A 20,959-nucleotide genomic window follows, 5' to 3' on the forward strand; every position below is an offset into this window, starting at 1 on the left:
AGGACAGCCTTGTCCTGATCTACCGTGACCAACCTTCTGTCTATGATGTTAGTATGAAAACTGCATCTAAAACATCATGATGCTTTCTCTTATTATTATTTAATAGCATAACGACACAGCTTGGCCATAGTCATGTTTAACCTCTGTGTACACACGATGTACACTCCATATAAGGTTGTTTGACTGTTTTTTTTTTCCAGCCATGGTACCGCCCTTCTCTGGCCAAAAAGCCATTCCTACACTCGCCACATTACCGCGCGTGTATGAGCTGGTGGGTCGTGAACGCGCCCATTGCTGAAAAGCTGACAACCTGCAGACTTTTTTATTAGCCTGCCACAATCAACACATCACCCCTGGTTGGATTCCGTTTCAGCATACCTGCTGAAAACCTTAGCGATAGCCGACTGACTGGTCATTTTTGTCCCTTTATTTTTTGGGAATTGTACAGTAACCTGCCAAAAAATGAATCCGCCGTGTAGCAGATGCAATAAGACCGTGTATCCAACTGAAAAAGTAAATTGCCTGGACAAGGTAAGCACTGATGTCTGAATACTCCAATGCCTAGGCTACCAATTAGACTAACATGATAAGAATTAATAATTTATTTAGCTATGCTAACGGCGCAGCTATGGCATGCGGATTGACAAGCATATAGCTTTCATAGTTATAATCAGCATCCAAGTGTTGGACGAATCTTTTTGTAATTTTGCTGGCCAGATTTATTACAGATAAGTTCGCTGGTAAATTGTCTTCAGAACATGTTCAGACAAACCGTTACAGGCACTGAACCTAGGCTGATTTGTAAGCTTCTGTCACAAAGAATATTCTAAGATGTTTTACCAAATCTAATCAAGAACACTGTCTGCATTGCATATGCAAAGTAAACGTCTTTAGTCGACCTTTCCTCCTAATTTGCCGACTGTGTAGCTAGCAAAGTTACATTTGCAAAATTGAAAAACCACTTCCTGTTAAAGGGGACTCGTAGAAATGCACGCCACAAAAGCAAGTTTGACAATACATCCATTGAGAACCATAGTTAACGCCGTTTCAACACTCAATACAATATAACACTCTGAAAAGGTGTTACGAACTGCAACATTGTCACCTCAGTTTAAGCAACATGAATCGGAAGAAAGCATTACATCATTTAGCGTTAGCTAACTTTGGCCTCATCGACTTAAGTTGCGCCTGTGATGTGGGCGTAGCCTCTGCTTCAAACCTCAATCCTTTAGCTCTTTATGACAGATTTTCCTTCACTCGTCCTCTTTTTACCCGCCTAAATCTGAACGCGATTTTGATCAAATTAACCACTTTCTGTATGAGCCTCTTACGTTGGATAATATGGCTTGCCATCTCACCTGGTGATTTTTGAACCAAACAAAAGCATGAGGTGTGTGACCCAGAGTGACCTGTTTAAATGTTCAAACCTGGACTGGAAATGCCAGTACAGCGGTTTGGACAAGAATCTGACGGCTTCATCTCGAGCTCTTTTCTAGTGGTTGACTTTACGGTTTTTCTGAAATGATGGCTCGGCAAACTCTTGTACTTGGCTTTTTAGCTTATAGCTGCCTCTGACGAGGCTATTTTTAATATGTTATGGTTTGCGATGCTTGTATTTAGCCGGATGTGGTCTCATATTCCTTGAACCGATTTGCTTATGTATGTGTGACAGAGGCAGAGGCAGAGAGAAACCGAAACGGGCAAGAACACAAAAAAGTATTGTCTTCTAAATCTTTCTGCATCTGCCATGATCAGCTGAACCATCTTGTCATCAACACTTCCCCTCCCCATGTTTTGGCTGCGCTGACTTAAGGCTGTTGAAATACTTTAATCAGCTTTGGCTGCCCAGAGCACATCTATTTGGTTGAATAAGATGAGCAAGACAAGGGCTTTAAACAAAGGAAGTGTAGCATGGCACCCAGAGTCTACAATTCCCTTCAAAACCAGAATAGAAAATAACAGTGAAACTGCAATATAAAACTTAAAACTGCTGCCTGCCCCACCTTCCCCTTACTTGCCAGAAGCGGACCTGACCTGAATAAAAAAACAAAAAAACAAACAAAAACCTATCCCACAATTGCTCTAGTAACCCAATGAGTCAGGAACAGCTGAGCTATGTTGTTCTGTACGCTGTTGTTCTGCGTTTTGTGAATGTCGCCCGCTCTCTGCTGGAATTTTCCCATGCTGTCATCATCACAGATTGCCTAGAAACGGCCATCTGATACCCATTTGGATATTTCTCTCCGGTTCGGTCACACTGACTTTAGCTGGTCAGACTCTCCATTGTGTGTCATCAGCAAGAGGCACAGGAGTTGGCTGTTTGAGCTGTTTGGGCTGTTTGGCAGGGGGTTGAGCAACTGGAACACGCTGGCTGGGTCCAAACTTGTTTATCTCCCTGCAGGTGCCAGTTAGAGACCCAGGCCTTTCCATCATGTTTAACAGATGACATGTGATGAGTATGTAACCTGCATTATGTAGACAAGCACAGTCCCGCACCACACTCGACCTCACAACCTAGCAAGGAGGCTCAAATCCGTTGGTCAGGGAGTGAGGTTTACTCATTGCACAGCTCTATGTCTGCTGGCTACTGCTTCACTCTGAGCGCAGTCCCTCAGTCGAACTTCCAAGCATGGGAGGCAGGCGTGCTAGCAAAGAGGCTGAAGCCATGCTAGCCGTGCTAGTGTCTGTCTTAAGGTTTACTCAGTGCACAGCACTTTACCTGCTTGCTACCGTTACATGAGCTTGTTTGTTTGTTCATGCAAGAGGAGTGGTTGTCGTCTAGACAGATCCTTTCTTGTCCCTGTGGTTTAGTTATTAGTGTGAGTGCCGTATTTGCAGGCCTATGCCATTTCGGTAGCATAGGCCTATGTCCGATTCCCCACTCCTCACAAATAGCCTGTGGTGGTAAGTTAATGTGTTACCTTCCACACCTCACAGTGGCTTTGGCCACCACCCATCCCCCACCCTGTCGTCCCTCTGCCCCGAAACCTCTCCGGCATGAATCTATGGCTCATGATCTTCCTTCCCATGATCCTCTGCTCCAGTGGAGTCACACGGCTCTGGTTCTGTGCCCCTTTCGCAGGCTTGCTGTCTCCGCAGTGTCCTGGATTTCCTCTTTCTGAGAGGAGACCTATTTCGACAGCAGGCGAGCTTAACAGAGAGGAGATGTCAGGTGCTAAACACGTTCACTGCAGTACTGCTCCTCGAGTCTCCTCGAGTCTGGAATAGGGGTTCTCAATCCGGGCCTGTGGAGCAAGCTTGCTCTGCATGTCTTCTGCTCCAAGCACATTGCAGTGCTGTTCGTCTGGAACAATTGTAGGTTTTTTAGTTATATATATTTTTGTACCAAATCACTAGTTATTAAGATGTTGAGTATAAACTAGGGTTAGGGTGTGTCCGAACTCTGCAAATGTTCTGTCTTCTATCCTTGCTTCAAGCACAACTGATTGAGATCAGTGTAATTAAAATGCTCTTGATCAGATAAATCAGATGTGCTTCTCAGCAGTTAAAGCAAGCTCAGTCAGGTATGCCGAGCAGGGCTTAGATAGAACACTGAGTAGGGTCACCCCAGGGCAGATGGAACACTGAGTAGGGTGTATCCAGGGCAGATAGAACACTGAGTAGGGTGTATCCAGGGCAGATAGAACACTGAGTAGGGTGACCCGAGGGCAGATTGGAGACTACTGATTGAAGCGATTGTACCCAGTAACGGGGCCTAATAGTGTAGGTCAAGTTGGTCAGATATGCTGCCCAATATCAGAAAGGCCTCCAACAGTTGGTTCTATTAGCTGTGTGCATTGTTCACAGCATGGTGTGTAAAGCTAACGGTGCAACGACTGATTAAAATCAGCTTATTCCCTCAGGTGGCACTGGAAGCACATTCCTTTGCAGAACCTGAAGTTTCACACCTCCACTGAGTATGTGAGGGATAATGTATAGTCATGTTAAGTATAGGAAAATAAGTCCCGATCGGACGAAGTGAACCCTCACACGCAGAGGAGTGAATTACAGGGAGGGTGCGTGGTCCCCCATTGAAGACGGTAAGAGTGTAAAAGTCTTAGTTTGGGATGGGTGGGAGGGTGTGGGTCGAAATATTTACACCTAGGCTACTTTTTGTGTACTGTCTAAATTCCATGTATACTCAAAAGAAAAAGTCCCCCCTCCCCTAATTGCCATTGTATTATTCATACTCTGATTAGTGGCCATTCTAGTAGTGTGAGACCGCATGGACTCCTTGCAGTAGTTGCAGAGGAAGGATTTGGACACGCTTCACGTCTTTTCCTCCTCTCTGGAGTTTGGGAGGAGAGTCGTCTGGGTCCTAAGTGAAAATGAGGCATGGCGTTTGGAATGAGCGAACACTTGCAGATGTAGCGAAGGAGACAACGAACAAGGGAGCCATTAAAATGCCTCAGGCGATCAACTGGAACCATAGAGGTCATAGGCCACAAGAGTGCTGGCCGTGTTTGGAGGGAGTCTGTTGGGGGGTCACAGTGTGGCGAGGTTAAAGGTCACTGTATGCCTGTTCATTGGCATTCAAAGGCCTGAGAGGGACTTTTTACATTCCACTGCACGAACTGGCTGACCTTCTGCTCACAAGTGTGTCGAAGTAAAAAGTGCATCCAAACGTACAAAAACTTTGGATTGCGACATACCTATTATTGCTGCTGTAACTCTAACCACCCCCCACTCTCTCTCTCTCTTACTTTTCTTTCCAACAGTATTGGCACAAGGGGTGTTTCAGCTGTGAAGTATGCAAGATGACGCTGAACATGAAGAACTACAAAGGCTTTGACAAGAAACCCTACTGCAGCCAGTGAGAGTTCTTCCAGCATCCAATCATCTCTCTGTCTCTCTCCCTCTCTCTCTTACATTTTCACACACACACACACACACACACACACACACACTTTTTTCCTACTCTGTTTCTCATTCTGTAAGTCTGTCACATGGTCCAAGCCTGTCTGGCTATTACAAAGCTGTGCTTGAGATGAAGGCATGTCTTTTGCACGACACCACTTGTTCCACCAACCTGTGAGTGCGTGTGTGCGTATGAGCGCGCGTGTGTGCGCCTTTGTGGCCCCCCTTCCCAACATGCTGTGGCCCCTCCTGATTTTCTGCGATCATCTTCTCACACACTAGGCTGTGTGTGTGTAGGAGATGAAGTCCTCACTGTTTGTAATCACACACAAACAATCGAGTGTCTGTTGCTACATCTGTTTTTGTAGATCATTGACACACAAACACACACGCACACGCACACACACACAAACATCATCTGTTCTGATCATCGACTCTTCACTTCACTCTTCACACAACACTTTGGCCTCTGTTTCACCCTATACACAAACACAGTCTTGCACAGAATAAGAGCCTGCTGTTTTTTTAACTATGCAGAAAAAGATAACTTGTTCTCTTAAGAGGCCCTCTTCTGCAGGAATGGGGACATTTTCCTCCAAACCAAATCAAGCTACCCCCCAACCCCTCAGAGCATGCAGCACACAAACAAACTCTTTTCTTTAGATGTTGTGTTGAGGCGGCCAGTATGCATTGACGGCAGCCATGTTATCTCAAAGAGCCCTTTTAGGAGGCGCACAGAGTTTGTAGCCTGTCCATCATATGGTCTCGACTCGTCATGGCGACGGCAGGTCTTACTTGGTTTCTACTCGATTGACAGCTGGACATGACTCAGCGGAGCTTGGTCAAGGACTATCAGAGTTTTCAGGGGTTGTGAAATTTCAGAGCTGCTGCTGGTAAAATGTTGTAATTGGCCGATTGCGTGCTGGATTGGGTGGGGAAGTCGTAGTCCAGTCAATTCCAAGAATCCTGCAAGGCCTAAGATGTAGCTGTGACGTTAATGTCACAGACAGTGCCGTGACTGAGTCAGCATTTATCACTATTTAATCGTGTGTGTGTGTGTGTGTGTGTGTGTGTGTGTGTGTGTGTGTGTGTGTGTGTGTGTGTGTGTGTGTGTGTGTGTGTGTGTGTGTGTGTGTGTGTGTGTGTGTGTGTGTGTGTGTGTGTGTGTGTGTGTGGTCTGCACAGTGAATTGACACCACATTGTGGATAGGCCTTTAGCTGGAACTTTAGCTGACAGAAAAAAAAAACATCTAGTCTAGAATTCGATGTGTCTGACTGCATCTGACGAACATCTGAAGAGAAGTCATATTTTCCATTCTCTCCCTGGAGAGTTGGGAGCTTGTGGAGAGCCCTGGACAGAACAGGCACTCCTTTCTTCACTTTTGAAAAACTCTGAAACTATTTTACGTTTGACGAGTCTGAGGGATGAAGAATCTTCTCAGCGGTTTTATGACATGTTTGTTGTTGATATGGAATTTGTATTTTATGAGTAAGTTAAGAATGTGAGTTATGTCTCTCCCCCCCCTCTTCTGCTGATGTGTGTAAACTTTGCCAGGATATGGAGGTGGACTGGATGGGGACGAATGAGGACACACACACACACACACACATATATATTCACAGACAGACTTATTTTTGGGATGGAATTTGCTGTGCATACTTTGCAATAGCCACTGTGTATGCAGACTCAGTAACCTGCCAAACTGGATTACAGGGCTGTTTTGTGAACACACATTTCTTGGCTTTTTCTAACCCAGGACAAGAGTGTTTCTCGTGTGTGTGTGTGTGTGTGTGTGTGTGTGTGTGTGTGTGTGTGTGCATGTGTGCATGTGTGCATGCTTTGCCTTCAGTGGGCTAAAGACACCTAAATATGTGTTAAGCCTTTGATTAGATCTTAGTGCACTCAGTGAAACAATTAGACTCCTCTCAGACCAGACACTCCATCTTTGTCAGAGAGCTCTCAGACCATCCCGTGCCCAGGCACATAGCACCATGCTGAAAGCACTCTGAAATGCCATCGTTCTGCCTGTCCAGAGCAAGATGGTGCTATTAGTATAGCCTAGATTTGTGGGAAGAATTATTGCACATTACGCCCCCTCCCTCTCTATCTCCCTCTCTCTCACACACACACACACACACACACACCTGGTCTTCTTCTCCACCATATGTCTTGTGTAGCGGCGTAGTTGGGTGGGTGTGTTTTAGGATTATATCCTAATCCATCATGATCTTGTCCTGACAGGGTTGCTTGCATGAGCCTGACCTGTTTAGTTCAGCCCAACCAAAGATGGAAAGAGAGCCTTTAGGCAACTTCAGCTACTGACTAAATTGAAATCGACGAAACACAGTTATCCACTCTCTTGGTGTTCAAGACATGATTAGCATTTCTCAGTTATAGTAGCATACCTGTTTAAAAGCTAGTATAACAAGTCAATCCCAGACCTAGCGTTAGCGTCTCATCTGATCTGTCATCTGTCACCGTGTTTAGTATAAAATCTTTATTATATTGCATGCAAGCAATGCACTATATTGGGCTTCCTAGGCTTTTTCTTCATCTTCTAACCGATTTTTTTGGAATTACTTAGCTCGAACTGCTTGGCATAGAAACTTCTTTCAAACTTAATTTTGTAGGTCTTGTGAATGTCACTTAAAATACACTATACTTTAAGATATTTAAGATAAGCAAGTCAATTTCCAATTAAAATGAATAGTGGAATCTTTAACTCTCTTTCTCTCTTTCACACTCACTCCCTCTGCTTTCCATCTCTTTTAATTCTTGTCTCTCATGCTCTCTTTCACTCACTCATTATGTCTCTATATTCATCTATCTATTTTTTTCTTTAATAAATTGAAATGACCCCTCTTTCGATCCATCAGTCTTAGCATACCTCTCTTTCCTCGTAGCTTTTGCCTTCCCTCTCATTTGTCTTTAAATTGCTTTAAATATGTCAATGTGTTACTTTATATTTGCACTGGTATTTCCTTCAGGAAATCCAAATCTAGTTCATTACATTTTGCAGTCCTGAAATAAGCAGCTTGGTTTGTTTTGACGCAAAAACGTACCAGGGTAGGCCTACATAATCACACAGCATTTGTCTTTCCAACTGAATATGAAAAAAGAACACTTATCTGTACATAGAAGTCTATTTACTGTTTCTAATAAGAGGACAAGATATAAGTTAATATATTATAATGGTATATACCATTATAATAATAGAGTTAAAACAACTCCACTGAATGAGTGTTCAATTATCGTAATCTAAATATTGATCAAAATAATTGTGATTGATTTTCTTCTTTATCTGTAGATGTTTGCATCACAGACACTACCCAGACACCTCACCTCACCTCACCTCACGTGTGTGTGTGTGTGCACGTGCGTGCTGACCTTTTATCTGTGTGTGGTTGCAGACATTACCCCAAGAGCTCCTTCACCAGTGTGGCTGACACCCCAGAGAATCTGAGGCTCAAACAGCAGAGCAAGATGCAGAGTCAGGTCAGTCTTCTTTCCTTCCTTCTGCACTCTCTGTACCTTCTGCTTCACAAGATGTGTGTGTGTGTGTGGGGAGGTGGGGGCACACTCTTTTTCTTTCTCTACCTCCAGCCTTACTATCTTCACTTGCTCTTTTTTCTTTTGCTTAGTTTGTATTTCTCTCTCTCTCTGCCTCTTTTTTATGGTACTATGGTTATTCTTCCGTTTATCACCTCTCTCTCCCACTTCCCCTTTACCCTCTTATGCTCATGACCATTTGTATCTGAGGTTATTTCATGTTGGCAGGTATATATATTTAGATTCATTATTTTTATATCAGAGTGACTAAATGTGGAAAAATGAGGATCTATTTTTGCATCTGTTCTCTTTGCTGTCCTTCCCCTTCCTCTCCCTGTCTCCATCTCTCTCTCTCTCTCTCTCTCTCTCATGGTGTCCTGCTGTCATGGCAATTGGATTCCCTTGGCAACAGCCTTTAACAGACGGAGCCTCCCTTCATGCTAAAAAGATGCTCCCCCATATCTCTCATGAGTCACACACACACACACACACACACACACACACACACACACACACACACACACACACACACACACACACACACACACACACACACACACACTACTGGTTGAGACAGTATATCAGTATCAACTTCGACTTGTTAATTGATGACAAGTAGTCTGGAGTGTTTTAGGGTCAGCCATTAAGGAGAGTCCTCGCTGCACTCCCTATACACACACACACACAAACACACCCCATCCTTGTGTTGAAGGGCAAAGACATGGCTCAGCTCCCACCCATCACACTCTAGACCACCCCACCCCAGTGTCACCAAACTGGGACACAGGAGCACTGCCACTCATATGGTGCCAGCACAAGCACCAGATTCAACATATTTAGGGACGAGTAGCGTCAAATTAATGAACTACAAGGGCACTTGGAGAGCATACACCTCCGCTAAGGCCAAATGCTGTTATTTCGCGACATTAGCAAAAGTGAAACTAAATCCATGGATCTACCGCGTGTTTTGGATCCTCGGCCAAATTTAACGGGATAATTTGTTGGCCCATGCTACACCTTTCCAACAGGCTGCTAGTTTTTGGGTAATCTTGCCTACAGACAAACAAATCACACAGATGACATTACCTCCTTAACTGAGGTACTTATGATTAAACACAGGTTGCAAGGTGGCATTCTTTGAATACTGCGGTAAGGACATCTGTATACCGTTGCAGTTCTACACCAAACTAAAATATTGTTAGGCCTTCAGAGACGATTTAGCAGGCCCTGGTGGGCTGCCAATGCTATTGTTATGAATTCAAATCCATTAGTGAAGTAAATGTCCAATTGCTTTGTTGTGTTGCAGACATACTTGACCATAATTTTTGGCTCTTATGTTGTACAGTACTTCTCATCATTGACAGATAAAGAATGCTTTGCAATAAGATACCTTTGATCTAGTGTGTGTGTGTGTGTGTGTGTGTGACAATGCAGATTAGAGCCAGTTGCCTACCTAGCAGTGATTTAACACAGCCAATCTAGAGATTACAGGAGAAGGGTTTGGTCAGATTTGATCATGGGTGGGGTGGGGGTTCACCCAGATTACTGTCAGGGCCTGTTGGTAAATCTGGGGAAGAAAAAGACAATGTGGCACTACTGTTGGCGATAATGTCAAATATAATTAGACAAACTGACCAAATGTAGGCTCACACACACACACACACACACTTACACACACCTGCTCTTTGTATTTTGGTCTTTTCTCAATATCTCTCTCTCAAACACACTTATCGATGAGCAGGCCATACAGTACACTACAATACACATGCACACACAGACACACACACACTTTTATTATTGGGAACAAACGGTCACAAAGGCATATTATTTCACAAGCACACACTGAGCCTCTGTTCCAGTCATCCTGACACAATAACTCTGTAGTGTGACACACCCGTGCTAGTGTGATTGTCTGTGTTTGATCTCGCTTCCTCTTGGGCAGTCACGCACACATACACACACACATGTCCATAAAAGCACATGAGCGTGGAGATCTGCATTAAGATCACACACAGACCCCACAGTCCTCATAACTGCCCTGTGACTCAACATATTTGGCATATTTGTCTGGCAGAGGGGTCTCTATTTCTCTCTCTCTCTTATTCATTGCTCTGTCCCCTCCCTCGCCCTGTTCTCATATGTCCTCTGCCCCCCTGTCATTTCCTTCTCTGTCTCTCTCTCTCTCTCTCTCCCTCTGCCCATCTCACTCTTTCCATCCATCTCTCTCTATATGCCCATCCCTTGCTCTGTCATTTCCCTCTCTTTTTTTTCATGAGTCTTGTCGTGGTTTTCATCTACCATCTCTCTCCCTCCCTCACTTCCATTTCTCCCTTTCTTTCCCTCCTTTATCTCTCTCTCTCTCTCTTTGTTTGTTTACTGAGTCAGGGGGAGTTGTTCAGTCCCTCCACTCCAGGGGTCAATTCAGACTCTTTATGGGGAATTTCCGGGACCGTGCAGTAGCGGGGGAGGGGATGCACAAGATGACATTAGTCTCAAGAATGCCGTGGTGTGTGTGTGTGTGTGTGTGTGTGTGTGTGTGTGTGTGTGACTACAAAAAGTTGTTGGTCATTTGTAGTCAATGGGTTTGTTTGAGGGTATGAAATTAATCTTGCAGAGTGGGGGGGGGCAGAGTGCTGGTTGTTGTGTGCTGGTTGAAGGCCAGCCATCAATCAGTGCAGTGAGTAGAAGAGGAAGAGGCTGGAAGGAAGCAGATATGACCATTTAGAGATGGGACACTCACAGCACCACCCCAAGGGCTGCAGACAGCTCAAGGCCCTGTCAACCTCGAACATGAACTCTTTCTAGAGTCTCTCTAAATACCCCTTTCCCACCCATAGGGAACAGGTTCTTGAACCGGTTCCGTTCTGGATCCTTCTCTAGTGAACCAGCCTGTGTTTCCAGCTGAGGCTGTTGCACGACGGAAGTAAACAGTAATTGCAAGATGGTGGATCCTGTTGATTACCTGCAAGCTTTTGTTCTGTTATTGCAGATATTTAGGACTCAGTTTAGCAAAGCTTAGCACACAACAATCTCCACAGTGTGATGTTCTCGGAATCTCTGATTCACAGCGCAGTTAACTCCGATTGTACAGGTACTGATTAATAAAATAACTCCTCTGCTTGCAATGATAATCTAAATGCTTATAGGTGTGGCTGAGACAAAGGGCAGGAATCAAGTGATATATTAGTAGTTTTCACATACTATTTTATTTACAGGTAATCAATGCGATTTGGCATCTTGCTACTACTGTTTACTTACGTTGTGCAACGACCTCTGTTGATGAATCATCCTTAATTACAATGGCTCTGCTCAAAACTGGTGGAAATGCGAGTTTGCTAGTCTCTCGGTCGAAAAAGGGGTACTAGTAAATGTTAGTTGACAGAGATTTACACAGAGGAAACATAGTGCCATGTCTGTGGCTTATTACATCCCCATTTGCATTTATTGTGTGTTTTGCAGGTGTGTGTGTGTGTGTGTGTGTGTGTGTGTGTGTGTGGGTGAAAGACGTGTGTCCAAGTGTGTCTTCCTTGTGTGTTGTATTTGTCCATGGACAAGAAGTGCATGATTTGTGTTTTTGTCCTTTGTATTTTGTCTGCATGGATGTATTTATGTATGGCTTATGGTGACGGTGACTGCAGGTTGTAGTGAAACCACAGTCTCAGCCTCAGAAACAGGCCCAGAAAGGAAACTGTGTGAGCCCCCTCTGGGATATATACATTTAGAGCAGGGATTCACAATTCTGCTCCTGCACTGCATCTCCTCAATCTTATTTCTGCTTCCAAAACCACGTGACTGAAGTCAGTGGTTTTACAATGCTCTTGATTAGCTAAAAAAAAGTTGTGTCTGTGTCTTTAACAAGTAATGTAGCCATTGGTGAGTTCAGTCAGGTGCGCAGTGCAGGTTGGCGCCAGGGAGAGACCCCTGACTGAGGGTGTGGTGCTGCAGGGCCAGAGTAGTTCACATGGAGAGAGAGAGATTACTGGCAGTCAGTATGGACTCTGGACAAGACATGAAGCTATACAGGCAAGTAGGCAGGCACTAAATCGACAGTGACATAATACATGGTCTCAGCCAGTGCGTGTGTGCGTGTGCGTGTGCGTGTGTGTGTGTGTGTGTGTGTGTACACGCATTCATTCCCTCTTTCTGTTCATTTATCTTGTTGGCATGCCCTCTCTCTCTCTCTCTCTCTCTCTCTCTCTCTCTCTCTCTCTCTCTCTCTCTCTCTCTCTCTCTCTCTCTCTCTCTCTCTCGAATTCAAATTAATTCAATATCCTTTATTGGAATGACCACGGCATTGCCAAAGCCAGAATAGAAAACTAAAAACATAGAAAATACAGAATCACAGAACATGTATGTGTATGGTTAAAACACACACACACACACACACACAAACACAAACAAACACATTTATATTAATCATTCTTTATATCAGTCACAAAAGAGAGAAAATTAGCATAGGAGGTGGTGTAAGCAGACAGGCAGAGGGTTGAGGGTGGCAAGGGATGGCACTGTTAAGGGAATACTCTTCCTTAGGCTGTGTAATGAGGTCACATAACTTGCTGCCAATTGTCAGGTGCTTTTATCCTCTCCCAAAACTATTGAACTGCTTTTCCAGTGTAGTGAAATATGGGATACGTTTCCTAAATATGTCCAACTACTGGTGTCTTCGGAGCATATACTTATCATGGTGCAGAGGAACGTGCACCTCTGTCTCTACATCTGCTGTCATACAGTGACCACATACCCATTGCTATTTGGGTAACCATGCTGTTTTGTGTCAGCCTTGCTCTGTGGTTAGACTGTGGTCACTTGGCTTGTACCTGGTAAGGATCTATCTCTGCTTTGTATCTCTGTGACAGTGGAGTTGTATTCTGCCAGTTGGTATTCTCTTTTTACAACCCGAGAGCATTCTAATTTGTGTTGTGATTTGGCTTCAGTCCTCCAGTTTTCCAAATAGGATTTCTTGTTACCTTTGGTAGTTGGATAGCAGTGCTGGTCTCAATGTGTACTGTGTTATTTACTTATTTATGGGCTTGAGAATTTAAGTGTTTTAAATGTAACACATTTAAGGGGCTTAACTTAGGATGTATCTGGAATTTCAGTGATATTTTTTTGGGGGGGGGGTATGTTAATTAAGGGTTTAGTCCATGATTCTGATCGTAATCACCTTTTTGTCAAATTCAGCAAATTGTTCCTTACGGATCCTCAGCTGTCCATGCCGTGTTTGTAATCTCATTGTGGTCTCTTGTGGTCTAATTCTGCCCTGCGTGCATTTATGGGCGTCTTTCTTTGGACATGTTGGAATCCTGTCTGTCTGTCTGTCTGTCTGTAGTAGTCTGAGTAGATTCCATACAATCAGGTAGGCATGGAGTGAAGACAGTGGGATAGTCGGATGCTACACGTAGACACATTCACTTAGTCCATTATGTACAGCAAGTGCATGCAAGCATCAACTGCTTTAGATGATATCATCCATGCACACAGTCCCTGTCTGTCTGCACTCAATGCAGGTTATGGAAGAACCACATCGATACAGACGATGTCTGAGTCTGTGCAGACAGTCATAGAGCCAGTGCAGACAAAGCAGTAGCCTTGTTTAGGGAAGTGCAGCCTTCGCTCCCCCGTTTACTAGAATTTGTGACTCAGAGGAGGATTCTGCCTAAATACTGATCAAAGTTCTGACTGGCACACTAGCCAGTTAAAATCACTGACATGACCAGCTCATACAAGCAAGGGACAGACACACGCGCGCGCACGCGCACGCGCACACGCACACGCACACGCACACGCACACGCACACTCATTCTCTCTCCCTCCCTCTCTTTTTCTCACTTACTCATGTCATGTAGTATATCTTTGACATGGATACATAGGAACACCCACACATGTTCATAGAAACACAGAGATATATACGTATATAACACTTACTCATGAAGACGCTTTTACATTTATAACACTCCTTCCCAGCTCACACACAGTCTTACACACACACACACACACACACACACTGTTATCCCTATATACATGTATACATTCATATGCTTCCATTTGGACACACATTGAATACACAAATGCAAAAAAAAAAAAAACAGTTTCCCTGCATCTCCCTGTCTCTCCCTCTCACAAGCACCCACAAATACTCACACAACACCATTGAATGGCCAACAAAAAATACTCATCATGAATCTCACTCCTTGTAGCCGTTAATCCTCCGACCCTTTCATTAATCATTTATCCCAAATCTCCATAACCCCTCCACACACACGCACTCTCCCACACACACACACACACACACACACACACATAAACCAATTTACACACACATGAAAAACTCCCTATCTGATTCTCTGCAGACTCCCAATGAATCATGTTACTGTTAACCCTATTCATCATTTCAAAACAATCGGTCATCCGTTGCATGCCATGCAAACTAATGCCTTTTTATGACTACAGGCCTGATAGTAGGAGTGAGAGAGTTCTTGTGTCCAGCTGAGCTCTGCTCCCTCTTACGGCAATACTGGTGGAAATATATGGCCATTTATACTGGCAGCCCATAATAATCTACAAGTCATTTACCAGTTTGGCCGGCAATAAAGACATTCAACGTTTGTATGTGGTCATTTTGCAGGTGCTTTCCAAAGTGACTTATAGTACATTGGAGACATACAGTTTTGTCAGGATCCACTATGAGCTCCCTCGGTGGGCTGCCTTGACCTATCACCATGTTGCTGTTTGCACCTTGCTCTACCTGACGAGCCTCACTAGAACACTGTTTCAGGTGTGGCTTTGGCCTTTGCATGCCACAGGGGAAGCATCTTCACACCGGAAGCTTAACCTCGGTGTGAGGCTTGACCACATCCCTTAAAGGTCGAGAGACACATGAGGGGTGTTTTTTTTTTGTGTGTGGTGGCATGGTGGTGTGTGTGTGTGTGTGTGTGTGTGTGTGTGTGATAGCATCAGAACTAGCTAAGTGAGTGGTCCAAGAAGTAACACTACTCCTCACTGTATTATTCTTAGTGTACTGTTGTGAGTGTAACTGTGTATTTTTTTTTTTTTAGAGGGGATTTTAAAAAACAGGTGATAAAAGGTTTTCAAAGTATGCATGCATATTACATGAGGAAGCATTTCAGAAATGTGGTAGTGACTGTACTGTGTTTTTGCAAACTTGTGTGTGTGTGTGTGTGTAACATGGCATTTTAGAAATGTGGTAGTATGGCACTTTGTTTAAACACACACTAGTTAACACAAATAAAGTGTGTGAGTGTGTGTGTACACGCAGAGGGTCCATATTTTCACAAGGGAGTCTATGAAAGCAGACGGTGGCAGACTGTTCCTCAGAGCCTCATAGCTTAGCCTTATAAGAACCTAACATGGCGTCTCTGGGCGAGAGCAGTCCACTCCATACCTCAACTGTTTAGGAATCGTCTGTGCCAAGACATACATGCCATACCTAGTCACTCGCACACACTCACACACACGCACGGACACAGACACAGACACACACACACACACACACACACACACACACACACGAGGAAACCATGGCTCAGAATAAAAGACCAACATATTTGAATGTGTCTCCCATGGAGTGAGCCAGCCAATTTCTTGCTTTTTTAACAGATGCTCTAATTAGCTAGACAGCTGGTTTGACGTGAAATAATGGAACAGTGTTTTAGTCTCTGAACTTTGTTCTGTCTATCTATGCTCTCTATCATGCCAAGCTGTTCTTTTTTCACATGATGATGATGATGCTGATACTACTAGTAATGATGGTGATGACATTGATTTTATGATGATTATGTTGGTGGTGGTAATGTGACAACGTTTGTGGTCTATATTGCAGGTGGTGTACAAAGAGGAGTTTGAGAAGAACAAAGGCAAGGCCTACAGTGTGGTGACGGACACGCCCGAGCTGCAGAGAATCAAGAAGACGCAGGACCAGATCAGCAACGTAAGGCTAACACTCACATAACACTACACAGTAGGTCTGTCCTCTTAAACATTCAGCTTAGCTATGTGAGTATGACACTTTTATTGCAAAAAAAGGGCTATGAGCATTGTGGACTATTGAATGCAATACTCAAATACCACTAATACTATCATCCACTGGCCTGAAACTGCGTCACTGTATTTTCACAACTGTAAACCGCACCATTTATAAAACAAACCTGTGTATTAACATCAGTTCATTCAATGTTATCATCCTGTCACGTAAAACTAAATGCCATGAAGCTGTGGTGCTCGCTACTAGCCATTTCTAAGTTGTATGGGACGGGCACATAGGCTACGTCAAACCCACCACCTGTGAAAACCATGCATTTATTCAGTGTTCATTTAGTGTTAAGGTGTTGTGTGGGAATGGACACTTAATATTGAAGTCATCATTATTGATAGATCCCCTGACAACCACTGAATGGGAATGGAGTGTTCGAGAAGTGTTCATTTACTACATTGGTATCAGGTCAAGCCCTTGCTCCACTGATGTGCCATTATTTCTCTCAGGATTGTTTAATGTGTATGTGAAGCCATTTAACAACATCCAAAAGCGGTTGTAATCACTCTGAACCCAAGACTTCCTTTTATTGGTGAGCTGATTTTAAAGAATTAAACTGTGCTTCAGGATATGCAGCAAAAGTTGTTACTTGGTTGCTATGGTGGTTGCCCCATTGCTTTACTAGTTAGCTAAAGGAAACTTCTAAATAAGCACAGTTTACCGGACATACAGTATGTGTTCTGTTATATGCCCCAGACAATAATGCAAGAAAGAGTACCTTCCAGTGGTATCTGACTCGGGGTTGTAATTGTGACATTCAGACAATCGGCAATCCACAAATTCCACACCATATGAAACTGCACTGAGGAAAAAAAATATATATATATATATATATATATAATAATATCTGTAATACAACACCTCTATTCACAAAAGAGGTCAAGTACATCAGTACCCGCTACATAAACAAATGAGCCAAGAGATGTGTGACTTATTCTGTGTAACTATCTAGAGGTCTAATACTCAATTTTTTACTTCAAAATCAATCTAAAACTCTCTAGTCTTCAAAGTTGAAGTTTGGTAGTGCAACTGAAAAACTATGTTCAGGTGCACAGGATTTAACATGATCCCAGCACACCCAACAGTCCTATCAAGCTTTGATCGATCCCAGAGCGGGTCCATTGCTTCATGTATGAAACAGGCAGGAGGCAGAAGCGTGTGTGTGTTAGGTAACGGTTAGCTGATGTCTGCCAAACCCTCAAGGCCAGACTGGTGATTTAAGATGGTTCCCAGGCTCCCTCTCTCCCTCGCTGCTCCCAAAGACCCCACCCCCACCTCACTTTCTCTCCGCGATGTCAGTTCCTACTCTGGGACGCATTCAAGCTCATGTTTAGGCATGTTTGTTTCATTTTCTCTCTCTCTCTCTTTCTCTTTGCTCTCTCTCCCTCTCCGTCCCTACATCCGTTATACTCCCTCAGCCAACCCATCTGGAGTTCCCTCTCTCCTGCTTTTGCTCCCTTTCCACAACTGAATCATTCCATTCTTTTTTTTTTAACTGTGAAGCTCAACATGGTTTGGTAATTTGTAAAGTATTCCCCTGTCAGTTTCTGATTCTCTGTCTCTCTCGCTCTCTCTCTTCTCCTGTTCTTCTCCTGTTCTCCTCAGTTCCCACTATCTAACTGACTACCTTTTCCTCATTGCATGACGTGGCACGTTGCCAGGCAACCCAGTGGTCATGTGACTCTCTCCGGTGTGTCATTTCCTCCCAGTTTGAGTATTCTTCCAAAAACGGCAGTGCTTGCATGCGGCCAGGGGAGGCCAAGGGAGATAGGAGGAGTAACGGTGTGTGTGTGTGTGGGGGGGAGGCTTCCTTCCAGGGTACGGGGTGTTGACTGACACCTTGTGGATAAAATCGGGAGGTTTTACATCCGCTAACGTTAATGTCAAACATAAATCACATCCACCCTGTGTGTGTGTGTTTGTGTATAGATAAAATACCACGAGGACTTTGAGAAGAGTCGGATGGGAGGCGAGGCCCCTGTGAATGCCAATCAAGGTATACACATCTCTCTCATTCCTCCTCTCTTTCGCTCATTCAATTAAGCTTTATTGGCATGACTGTAACAGTATAACATGACAGCCTAAATAATTGAGCTCACTCTCACTCGCTCACCTCGTTCACAAACATCCATTCATACACATCTACTCATACTGATAATTTATGGACACACATCCTTATTTGCCCAGGTGTTTATGATAAGATAAGTCTCGATCTGTATCTTTGTGTGACAGGCAGGTTAATGATTGTGTGTTGGTTTTATAGGCCACCAGCAGTCTTACAACTATGATCACGAGCCTGTGCCTGTGGCTGTGCCTGTGGCCCATGTGGCCCCACCAGCTGCCGCTGCACCACCTAGTGCGCCACCTAGTGGTGGGGTAAGGGAATACTGTTTTCCTCTATTTCCTTTCTGCTTTGTTTTTTTCAAATACCATGCATGCTGATGCAAAGTGCATGTAAAATGACTGTAAATCCAGTTTGTTCTGAGACATGTCCATGTGTGAAAAAAGCAATTGCCATGCCTATTAGTTTGGTCTTCACTCCTCTCTGATCTGCGTCTCTGACCCTTTGTCTGCCCTTAAATGTCTCTTCTTCGTATCTCTTTCCTTCTCTCTGACTGTCTCTTTCTGTCTTTGTCCTTTTTTTCTTTCGACACGCTCACGCTCTGCATTTTTTTTCTCTCTCTGCCTGATTCGGGTTGTCAAAACAGAAGCGCTACCGGGCCCTGTACGACTACGCAGCGGCGGACGACGACGAGGTGTCGTTCGGGGAGGGTGACATGATCTTGGACGTGCAGCAGATCGACGAGGGCTGGATGTTCGGGCGCGTGCAGCGTACCGGCCAGCAGGGCATGCTCCCCGCCAACTACGTGGAGCTGGCCTGAGAGGAGTAACACAGAAATGGATGGAGGGAGGAAAGAGGAAATAAAGGGGGGGAATGGAAGGAAGGAAGGAGGGAAGGGAGGAAGGAAGGAATGAATGAAGGCACGGAGGTCCTCTGTGTGGGAAAGAGGGAGAGGGAGAGGGGAATGGAGGGGTGCAGAAGAGAGATTTAAAGGCTGGACAGGAGGATTTTGGGGGAAACAAACAAACTAAAAGCGGGAGAGGGAGGGTACAGTGGTGTTGTCTTGCTCTGCTATCAAAATAATTAGTTCGCCACTTAATTTCACCTTTTTCTTTTGATGTTTTTTTCTATTTGTAACGGGTCCCTGCTATGGTTGCAGTCCAGCCATGCGCTACTAAGGGCCAATAGCATTTGCAGATGGCAGTCACAAACCAATGCCTTATTTCAGTTGCCATTACTTTGTGTTAATTTCTTTCTCTTTGACATGCACCTATTTGCGTTGCAAGCTTTAAAGGCTCCTCTGTTTTGTGCCCTTTGCTCACTTGTATTATCATTTTGGCACAGCTAACCTTTCTATATTTGAGCACAATATGAATTTGGTCCCCATATTCAGTCTTGTTGGGTTGATTGACCTCAGCAAGGAAGGAGGGTCACAGGCTGCAGTATCTGCTGGGTAATGTAGTTTTCTGCAACTTCCTAGCTTTTGGTGATACTTGGTAGGTACACTGGAGGATCGAGCCCATTATGTCTGAAATGAACAGAATCCATAGCAGGAGACGGCGGAGGAGTACGATCTGGCCCCTCCAAAACCACACACTTGATGATGCACTTTTTAGGGATAATCAGAAACGATAATAGGAAGAAAAACACAAAACAAATATATAAACAAAAAAAATCAGATGGGTTTTATATGAAATAGAAATTGAGTCCTTGTTACAGAGTGCAGTGCTGTTTAAAGCTGACCTCCCTTTGAGAACGGATAGAGGGTCAGTCACAAAAATCTTGAATGGTCTTTTATAGAAACTCCAAAAAAAAAAAAAACGCTGTATAGTGTAATCAATGACTTATCATTCCATTGTTATTTTTTAATGAAGCATTCCAATCCATTATATTGAAAAATAAAATGGTGCAATGAAATTAAGTGATTGGTTATTGTATTGTCTGTTTCCCATTGTACCTATGCTGCGAAGCCTTGCTTACATTTACATTATTTTCCCAACTCGGTTGCTTTGAATATCTGATTAGTTGTCTTTTTTTCATCATCTGCTGTAGATGTCATGGGAAGTGAACAGCTAAAGTCAGCAGAGATGTCACTATTCGCACATTCACAATCAAATGCATAAGAAAAAAAACGATCATTGCCTTTTTTTAACTCACTGAATTGAGCACTACACCATTAGTGAACTAGTAAATGGCGGCAGAGGTAGCAAATGAGGAACTGTTTGTCTTTGTTGCACTTGTTCAACGGTTTACTGTATGTCAGTTCACTCAGGGTCATAGTCTGGTAAATTAACTGTAACAGGGCTGTGCTCCACATACATTTTGTATTTTATTAATTTAAGGCCGTAAAGCCTTTCGTCAACTTATCTTCCTAAAGTTGTGATGTGGTTAGAAATGACAATTGATCCTAAAGTACAGCTAGAACCAAAAATACAAC

The 20,959-nt window shown here is 43.8% G+C and overlaps 1 protein-coding gene across 1 annotated transcript; it reads left to right on the plus strand.

Annotated features, from left to right (window-relative positions):
• The first annotated feature begins 271 nt into the window (after positions 1–271).
• LOC308363229 (LIM and SH3 domain protein 1-like) lies at positions 272–19,368 on the plus strand. Its single transcript, XM_080836025.1, has 7 exons — positions 272–531; positions 4,719–4,813; positions 8,269–8,353; positions 16,251–16,358; positions 18,390–18,456; positions 18,724–18,836; positions 19,169–19,368. Exons 1-7 carry the CDS (start codon positions 463–465, stop codon positions 19,340–19,342), a joined length of 711 nt encoding a protein of 236 aa, XP_080692151.1. The 5' UTR covers positions 272–462; the 3' UTR covers positions 19,343–19,368.
• The last annotated feature ends 1,591 nt before the right edge of the window (positions 19,369–20,959 follow it).

The sequence above is a fragment of the Sprattus sprattus genome (assembly GCF_963457725.1).
Source record: "Sprattus sprattus genome assembly, chromosome: 3".
In the NCBI taxonomy this organism is placed as follows: Eukaryota; Metazoa; Chordata; class Actinopteri; order Clupeiformes; family Clupeidae; genus Sprattus; species Sprattus sprattus.

Excerpts from the sequence above, each read along its gene's own strand:
- LOC308363229 (XM_080836025.1), top strand. The coding sequence starts at position 463 with ATGAATCCGCCGTGTAGCAGATGCAATAAGACCGTGTATCCAACTGAA. Across the intron at positions 532-4,718 it reads AAGTAAATTGCCTGGACAAG|TATTGGCACAAGGGGTGTTT; the intron begins GTAAGCACTGAT and ends TCTTTCCAACAG. Across the intron at positions 4,814-8,268 it reads AAGAAACCCTACTGCAGCCA|ACATTACCCCAAGAGCTCCT; the intron begins GTGAGAGTTCTT and ends GTGTGGTTGCAG.